This window comes from Oncorhynchus tshawytscha, linkage group LG10 (assembly GCF_018296145.1).
Source record: "Oncorhynchus tshawytscha isolate Ot180627B linkage group LG10, Otsh_v2.0, whole genome shotgun sequence".
Lineage (NCBI taxonomy): Eukaryota > Metazoa > Chordata > Actinopteri > Salmoniformes > Salmonidae > Oncorhynchus > Oncorhynchus tshawytscha.
Window position 1 is genome coordinate 58260427 of NC_056438.1, and position 9703 is coordinate 58270129.

The 9703-nt window shown below is 38.9% G+C and overlaps 1 protein-coding gene across 3 annotated transcripts; it reads left to right on the plus strand.

The window, feature by feature from the left end:
• The first annotated feature begins 3048 nt into the window (after window positions 1–3048).
• On the plus strand, window positions 3049–5032 carry LOC112260515 (protein transport protein Sec61 subunit gamma). 3 transcript variants are annotated; one of them, XM_024435689.2, is made up of 4 exons: window positions 3049–3191; window positions 4115–4229; window positions 4656–4758; window positions 4897–5032. In XM_024435689.2, the coding sequence occupies exons 2-4, from the start codon at window positions 4136–4138 to the stop codon at window positions 4904–4906; spliced, it is 207 nt and encodes a 68-aa protein (XP_024291457.1). In that variant the 5' UTR covers window positions 3049–3191; window positions 4115–4135; the 3' UTR covers window positions 4907–5032. The 3 variants fall into 3 exon arrangements, with proteins under 3 accessions (XP_024291457.1, XP_024291455.1, XP_024291456.1); XM_024435687.2 differs by lacking the exon at window positions 3049–3191 and adding an exon at window positions 3586–3712; XM_024435688.2 differs by lacking the exon at window positions 3049–3191 and adding an exon at window positions 3616–3712 and having other exon boundaries at window positions 4118–4229.
• Window positions 5033–9703: the final 4671 nt, after the last annotated feature.

Genomic DNA, 9703 nt, shown 5'->3' on the forward strand with positions numbered 1-9703 from the left:
TAAATATGGGTTGTATTTACAATGGTGTTTGTTCTTCACTGGTTGCCATTTTCTTGTGGCAACAGGGCACACATCTTGCTGCTGTGATGGCACACTGGTATTTCACCCAGTAGATATGGGAGTTTATCAAAATTGTGTTTGTGTTTGAATTCTTTGTGGGTCTGTGTAATCTGAGGGAAATATGTGTCTCTAATATGGTCATACATTTGGCAGGAGGTTAGGAAGTACAGCTCAGTTTCCACCTCATTTTGTGGGCAGTGTGCACGTAGCTTCCTCAATAGCAAGGCTCATTGAGTCTGTACATAGTCAAAGCTTTCCTTAGGTTTGGGTCAGTCACAGTGGTCAGGTTTTCTGCCACTCTGTACTCACTGTTTAGGGCCAAATAGCATTCGAATTTGCACTGTTTTTTTGTTCACTCTTTCCAAGTAATTCTCGTTTTGTTTTCTCATGATTTGGTTGGTCTCTCTCTCTATCCAAATTATACTTTTAACTATGTTGAGGCTGCATAGTGTTTGTTTACATTTTCTTTGTTTACAAACATTGGAGTAAAACAGGTGTATATTTTGGGTTCTTATGGGGTACGACAGTTGAAATAAGCTCATGAGGGATTTATAAATGATATTTGTCAAAAATCAATGGATAGCAGTCCAAAAACTAATGTAGGAACTGCTGATTGCCCTTTTAAGACATTGATCATGTATTTAAAAAGCAAAACACAATATTAAAATCCATGACATTCTCAATCTGTGCAATTTCAAATTTCATTCTGCTCCGTTTACATTGTGACATTTTTATTTCACAAAGTCTTGCCCTTTGAAAGGATAAGTGAAGTGTTTGTAAACGCAAAATGAGAGAGAGCCTGTCTCTCATCAGAGATCGCCTTTATTTGGGGAGATTGCAGAATATGACCTTTTCATTCAAGAAACTATTTTTAATTTTCTTCTGTGCTTTGGTAACTTCCTGTTCTTCAACGGCCTCTGGTTGGACTGAGGACAACACAATTGCAGAGCCTCTGGAGAAATACAGAGGCCAATTGAGCTCCATAAAAAGCCAATTTATGCTTGATCTGAAAATGTGGTCAGAGTGGGTGACACAATTGAAGAGCCTCCGGAGGTCAAATTGAGCTCCATACCGCATCACTGTGGGGCTCCCAAATTTTGTAACATTGCAGAGGGCTCTGTATAGCTCCTCATTGACATGATTGGTTGACGGTAGGTGGGAGCGGGAGGTATAAACACAAAGTTACTTCCTTGACAACTTCCTTCACAACAGCTCTGCTCAGCGAAGGCAAGAAGTATAAATGCCCTTCTGCTGAGGCCGTATCGCAGTAAATGCAAAGCCTTTTACAAAATGTGGGAGGCACACTGGAATGTATTATGGAGCTTGATTTGGCCTTTGCATGCCTCCGGGGGCTCAGCAATTGCGTCACACCCTCCATACAAAGCCTCCGACCACATTTTTGGATCAAACATAAATTGGCTTTATTATGCCCAGTTCGTCTTGCTATGGAGCCTTCAACCACAGGGTGGCGTTGCATTTCCACTCTGTTGTGGACGTCTCCATTGAAATGCATGACATCCAGTGCAATTTAACAGAGTGCTTATGTAATGTGAACCAGGCTGCCATGCTGGATTCACAGAATAGCAGCAAATAAACTTGAACAAAGCGGAATCAGGATATGAATGCCCACTCCATTACAGTGGAGGCTGGTGGGAGGAGCAATGGGAGTATGGGCCCATTGTAATGGCTGGGATGGAATTAATGGAACGCACATGTGGTTTTCATATGTTTGATAGCATTCCATACATTTCATTCCAGCTATTACAATGAGCCCGTCCTCCAATAGCTCCTCCCACCAGCCCCCATTGCTATTCAATGTAGATCCCACCTTCATTCCACTTTGATCAACCTTTTTTTGATGCTGTGTGTGAATCCGGGCCAGTGATAGACCACTATGTTTTATAGAGAAGCTGCTACCCATTTCCCCAAAAATGTGGATGCAGGTACAACGGTCCGGACAGCTCCGGGCATTTAATAAGCTGTTTTGGCAGCTCACTTTTAAGACACTTTATGTTGATGTTTCCTTTATTTTGGCAGTTACCTGTATGCACTTGTGATAAAATTTAATCAACAGTTATTTTAAAAAAAACTATTGATCCTCTGTGGCTAAATTATGCTCTCTGGTGTATTTTGAACACTGAGAGCTGGCTCCTGTGGTTAGATTTAAAAAATAAATAAAAGCACGTATCAGTCACATTTATTTATTATGCATTTATTTTAATCATATTTTTTATTAACCAATTACCCAATTGGCCCCCTACCATATACTGTATATATGTATTATTGTGTTGTTGTTTTTTACCTTAAAAAAACGTTTTTTTTTTACTGCATCTTGTGCCCCCCACCGGCCTGGACCCAGGGGCTTCAACCCAGGTAAGCTCTTGCATTATTCTGGCTCTGGCTCCGGCCCAAGTCAAGCACTGTGTATACAGAATCGTTTGTAATGGACATGTATAGAAACAATGACTCAAGGTCTTAAATTATGGTTTTTCTGAAACTGCTGCCACTGTTGTGAAATAAGACAGCCATCTGCAGTACCTTGCTGCTATGTAGTGAGTGAGTGACTGCAATCAATCGCGTACTGCTTCAATGCCTATGCTTGAATGATTGCGTCTAGAAATGGATTTCCATACATTTTAGGGGAATAAATAAGTGGATCTATATTTGATTTAACTGTGTCTGCATGAAGGCGGACCTTTAAAAAAATATGTTATGTTTATAAAAAAATATCCTATCTGGACAGGAGGGGATTTGAATTGTATTCACACAAACTGCTTACCACAATTAAATGATTGTTTTCAAACAGTTAATTAATGCCCTTTCTTCTTTTTGAGCATTATGTTCACATATGTAGGCTACATTATTAAGACATTCGACATTATCACGGGCACGGTGGGGCCATTTTAAACCACACCCTACGCTTGCTATTATGGTGGCAGAGATTGCATCCGGGTTATCTTTGAGCGCATGCGTATTAGTGCGGAAGATCAACCTCCTCCAAATGGCTTGGTAAACACATATTGGTGGCCAAAAAGCAGTGATCCAATTTCTCAAAAAAATCGTTCTCCCACTGGGGCAGAATCATCTCAGGTGGTGAGGCTCGGGAGACTTCACCACACCTGTAGCAGCAGGTACAATAGGCTTAATCATCCTCACTCTCGTCCGGTTCGATTACTAAGCATTCACTAGCAACCGACTCCATTTTGAGGTTATCAGGGGAGCATGTAGCCTAACCATTCCTAGGCATTAACGTTAGTTTATTCATAATAAATACAGGTGTGTAGCCCAGTCAAGAGACGAAGGTTTATACCAAAAAAAAATGGTTGTCGCAAGTTACCACAGCCACAAAGTCAGCAACCCCAACTATTTCAACAATGTATTTTTTTTTAAATCCGATTTAAACCTTAAACCTGCTCCTAACCTTAAAACCAAAAGGCTACGTTTTGTTTTCAGAATATTTTTGTTACGATATAGCCAATCTCGATTTTGTGGCTGTGACAATCAAAAACTTTACTTGGCGCCACTTTTCCTGTTTGCGTGCATCAAGAGTCCGCGTCATCCTTCCTAATCCCATCCGGGTTATAATCTTTTGCGCATTTACACGAAGTCGACGTCAGCTTTCGAGTTAGAACATACGTGTCTAAGTATTCCGGTAAGTGAACTAGAATTGCCCTATCAGATTAATTTACGGATGTATTTTTGTTCTATTAATAGTGTTATTTTAAAGTTGCATCAAGTCGCGCATTGTAATATCTTTACCTTGTATTAAGAAGAACAGTCGTTACAGTGTTATATAACTTTCATTGGCAGAGTAGCACTATCAGCTACAATGTAACACGAGTATTACTTTGTCTTCACGAAATGTTAAACATTGTTACAAATCAGTGTTTTGAAACATTTACCCAAGCCTGAAGTATAGGGGACTGGAGGGTTACACTGGTGTAGTAGGCTAACGTTTCCTAAAACACATTTTTAAAAGCTTATACTGTATTATATGTATATAGGCTTCTAAGTAAACATTAATTTATACATTTTATTTATTGTTCCCCCTCAGTAGGACAAAAACCTTTTCAACATGGACCAGGTAATGCAATTTGTGGAGCCCAGTCGGCAGTTTGTGAAGGACTCGATAAGGCTTGTGAAGAGGTGTACCAAGCCAGACAGAAAAGGTAATCTATCCTATATCATAGATATCCTTATAATGAATTGACCCCTACATGATTGACTGTTGTGAAGGGCTGATATCTTACTCAAACACTGTACCCTTGTACAGGAAATTAAATGTACTTACCTTTGAGGTATTCTCACAAGCCTCTCTCACTAGCATGCTGTGGTATAGATGCATTGAACTGACTGGTCATATATTTCTCTGTATTATAGATCATTATCACTCTTTCTGCTTTATTAATCAGTTGACTGTTCAAATTCATATATTGTTTACAATAACAATATTGTACATTTTATTGTATTGTATTTATTTTATGATTTGTTAGCCTCTGATTGACCTAACTTTGCAATGTAGCAGCTATCTGAATTTGGCCATGGAAAATCGGATTAAACTTTGTTCGATTAAACTTTGTTATTTCTAATTTCAGAATTCTCAAAGATTGCCATGGCCACAGCGATAGGTTTTGCTATCATGGGCTTCATTGGTTTCTTTGTCAAACTCATCCACATCCCAATCAACAACATCATTGTGTAAGTATTAATCGATAATAGCCTATTATTACTGTTAATCAACCACTGCACAGTGATGATAGATGGCAGTGTTCCTCAATGGAGATTGCTTTTTATATGAATGACTTTGCAATTAATTCATATAATTTTGTCTTGCAGTGGTGGTTGAATATCTCCCCTGGCTGATTAACTACCTGCAACTGGACATGGGATTAAAGTGTTAACATTTTTTGTATATTATAATTATCTTCAGTTCATATTTGTTTGCTTTGTAAATAAATTTGGATTAATAAGAGATCAAATCTCATGTGTTTATTTCCTCTAAATCACAGAAAATATTAACTTCGATCTAGGGCGTTGGCATTGGGCATATTGTTTTGATTAACACATTATTTGTTACATTTCCTGTAAGGAATGACTGATACTGTCTAACATGATCTGATTCTGAATGGGCTGATTAAATAAAGTTAATTATCTCCTGTTTTCCATTTAATCTCCATGTTATTCAGACTCAGTTTCTTTTGCACAATTTCATATCATAGTCAGATAAGATAAGCTTGCAGAGCTTCTGCTGCACATAACCTTTCTCCATTTACTATGTTCACTTGTGTAGACCTTGTTCCCTTATAAGGCTAGCAGAAAACATGACCTCTCTGTACAGTGCAGAATCTTGAGAATCAGTGAGTATCTCTAGGGAATTCTAAAGGAGTATTATGTGAACCTGTGTGTTCCACATTCTATGGCTTGGATTTTCCTCCCATTTTACTGCTATAAATAATGCAACACACATGAGGAAAACAAGTAGAGCTTTATATTTATAGGCAGAAGGAAATTAATTTGTAACGTGGTGTGAAAAGGTTCAAAGCCCAGTGTGAGTGAAAATATATATATTTTTATTTTACCAGAAGGGAAACCTGTATGGATTACATTTTGAGGTGAGTAAAATCGTAAGCTTCATGTTATGAAAATCATCTCCAAGGATGAATCGTTGATTCTGAGGTTGCATCGTCTTTCACATCGCCATAGGGTGGGGTTTCAGAGCAACGGTGTGGAAAAGACCAATATAAAATATCCCCATCAAATAAAATGCCATTAGATTTCTATTCAGATTAGGTCATACAAGTGGTTGACAGGCACAGGGAAGAGAAGATCACACTTCGAAGATTAACATTCATCCATTCACTACCACAGGTGTATTTTACATATTAGGTTTGCTCCAGTGAGACAGACAGAACTACATCTGGCACTTTTAATTTCCTAACATTTGAGCACAAATGACTTCTCTAGTCATATAGTATATCATTCGGACAAGTTTAATGATCTGATGAGGTAAAAAAAAGTCCAAATTGAGTAGGCTAGTGTAGTTTTCTTTGAAGTGTGTGCATCCACTGTTTGACTAAATTACTCATGGATAATGGATGAAAACCTGAGGCAAAAACAAATCAAACATTAAAATTTGAATTGTCCTGCACATTAGTGATTATTCTATGGCACTGGAAGAAGTACAAGATGAGACTATTATTCCTAACACCTTATAGTATTCATCTCTTTGTATACAGACTAGGCCTATAGCTATGGCCTGCAGACTACAACGCAGTAGATGTTGTTAGTTATGTGCTATCTATACATGTTTATGTCTTTTCAGTAGTAGGCTATGTTAAAAATAATTAATTGAAATAGCACATTAGTAATGGAAATAACTGAGTGCCGACGACTCAACATAATCATTCCGAGTAGCCTATAATTCAGAGATACACCGTAGCCAAATACATTTAAACTCCGTTTTTCATAATTCCTGACATTTAATCCGAGTAAAAATTCCATGTCTTAGGTCAGTTAGGATCACCACTTTATTTTAAGAATGTGAAATGTCAGAATAATAGTAGAGAGAATGATTTATTTCAACTTGTATTTCTTTCATCACATTCCCAGTGGGTCATATGTTTACATACACTCAATTAGTATTTGGTAGCATCACCTTTAAATTGTTTAATTTGTGTCAAATGTTTCAGGTAGCCTTCCACAAGCTTCCCGCAATAAGTTGGGGGAATTTTGGCCCATTCCTCCTGACAGAGCTGGTGTAACTGAGTCAGGTTTGTAGGCCTCCTTGCTTGCACATGCTTTTCAGTTCTGCCCACACATTTTCTATAGGATTGAGGTCAGGGCTTTTTGATGGCCAGTCCAATACCTTGACTTTGTTGTCCTTAAGCCATTTTGCCACAACTTTGGAAGTATGCTTGGGGTCATTGTCCATTTGGAAGACCCATTTGCGGCTAAGCTTTAACTTCCTGACTGATGTCTTGAGATGTTGCTTCAATATATCCACATAATTTTCCACATGATGCCATCTATTTAAAAAAAAAAATTAAAAAAAAAAAAATATATATATATATATATATATATTGTTTTTTGTTTCATTTTCACCCCTTTTCTCCCCAATTCCGTGCTATACAACTGTTAGTAGCTACTATCTTGTCTCACCACTACAACTCCTGTACGGGCTCGGGCGAGACAAAGGTTTTCCATGCGTCCTCCGAAACCCAACCCAACCAAGCCGCACTGTTTCTTAACACACGTGCATCCAACCCGGAAGCCAGCGGCACCAATTTAAAGGCACAGTCAACTTAGTGTATGTAAACTTCTGACCCACTGGAATTGTGATACAGTGAATTATAAGTGAAATAATCTGTCTTTAAGCAATTGTTGGAAAAATGACTTGTGTCATGCACAAAGTAGATGTCCTAACCGACTTGCCAAAACTATAGTTTGTTAACAAGACATTTGTGGAGTGGTTGAAAAACTAGTTTTAATGACTCCAACCTAAGTGTATGTAAACTTCTGACTTAAAACTGTAGCTGTGTTGTTATGGAAAGGAAGAGCGTGATATATAGGAATAGGGGTATACACAGTAATTCAAGGAGTTTAAATCACTACTCTACTGGAGTTATCTTAACCCTCAACAGAGTGATACACTTTCTGGAGTTAGTGTTGATAACTGGAGTTGATTGGGACTGACTACTTTTAAGGCCAGGCATCACAGGCTAAGATTACATTTTTGCATCTACTATCACATTTTTAGAATTTTTTGTGTTTTGATCCATTAATCTTAGTACAGTCTTGGCCAAAAGTTTTGAGAATGACACAAATATTCATTTCCACAAAGTTTGCTGCTTCAGTGTCTTTAGATATTTTTTGTCAGATGTTACTATGGAATACTGAAGTATAATTACAAGCATTTCATAAGTGTCAAAGGCTTTTATTGACAATTATTTTAAGTTGATGCAAAGAGTCAATATTTGCAGTGTTGACCCTTCTTTTTCAAGACCTCTGCAATCCGCCCTGGCATGCTGTCAATTAACTTCTGGGCCACATCCTGACTGATGGCAGCCCGTTCTTCCATAATCAATGCTTGGAGTTTGTCAGAATTTGTGGTGTTTTTGTTTGTCCACCTGCCTCTTGCGGTTTGACCAAAGGTTCTCAATGGGATTAAGGTCTGGGGAGTTTCCTGGCCATGGACCCAAAATATCAATGTTTTGTTCCCCGAGCCACTTAGTTATCACTTTTGTCTTATAGCAAGGTGTTCCATCATGCTGGAAAAGGCATTGTTCACCACCAAACTGTTCCTGGATGATTGAAGTTGCTCTCTGAGGATGTGTTGGTACCATTCTTTATTGGTACCATGGCTGTGTGCTTAGGCAAAATTGTGAGTGAGCCCACTCCCTTGGCTGAGAAGCAACCCCACACATGGATGGTCTCAGGATGCTTTACTGTTGGCATGACACAGGACTGATGGTAGCGCTCACTTGTTCTCCCCGGACAAGCTTTTTTCCGGATGCCCCAAACAATCGGAAAGGGATTCATCAGAGAAAATGACTTTACCCCAGTCTTCAGCAGTCCAATCCCTGTACCCTTTGCAGAATATCAGTCTGTCCCTGATGTTTTTCCTGGAGAGAAGTGGCTTCTTTGCTGCCCAACTTGACACCAGGCCATCCTCCAAAAGTCTTCACCTCACTGTGTGTGCAGATGCACTCACACCTGCCTGCTGCCATTCCTGAGCAAGCTCTGTACTGGTGGTGCCCCGATCCCGCAGCTGAATCAACTTTAGGAGACGGTCCTGGCGCTTACTGGACTTTCTTGGGCGCCCTGTAGCCTTCTTCACAACAATTGAACCGCTCTCCTTGAAGTTCTTGATGATCAGATAAATGGTTGATTTAGGTGCAATCTTACTGGCAGTAATATCCTTGCCTGTGAAGCCCTTTTTGTTCAAAGCAATGATGATGACGTGTTTCCTTGCAGGTAACCATGTTTGACAGAGGAAGAACAATAATTCCAAGCACCACCCTCCTTTTGAAGCTTCCAGTCTGTTATCCGAACTCAATCAGCATGACAGAGTGCACTCCAGCCTTGTCCTCATCAACACTCACACCATTTGTTGGCTGGGATGAAATGCAGTGGAAATGTTTTTCTGCGATTCAGGTAATTTGCATGATAAAGAGGGACTTTGAGGGGGTGGCAGGGTAGCCTAGTGGTTAGAGCGTTGGACTAGTAACCGGAAGGTTGCAAGTTCAAACCCCCAAGCGGACAAAGGTACAAATCTGTCATTCTGAACAGGCAGGTAACCCACTATTCCTAGGCCATCATTGAAAATAAGAATTTGTTCTTAACTGACTTGCCTAGTTAAATAAAGGTTTAAAAATAAAATTGCAATTCATCTGATCACTCTTCATAACATTCTGGAGTATATGCAAATTGCCATCATGCAGACTTAGTGAAAATTAAAATTTGTGTCATTCTCAAAACTTTTGGCCACGACTGTATTTTCAACAAAAAAGTCAGTTGATAAAGTGATATTTTCGTTAATTTATTATACTACATATGTCATGAATTGTAAGCACTTTTAAACATCCATCCGTAATTTCTAAGCTAACTGCATTGAATCGCGCATCATGTAAAGGCCCATTTCATA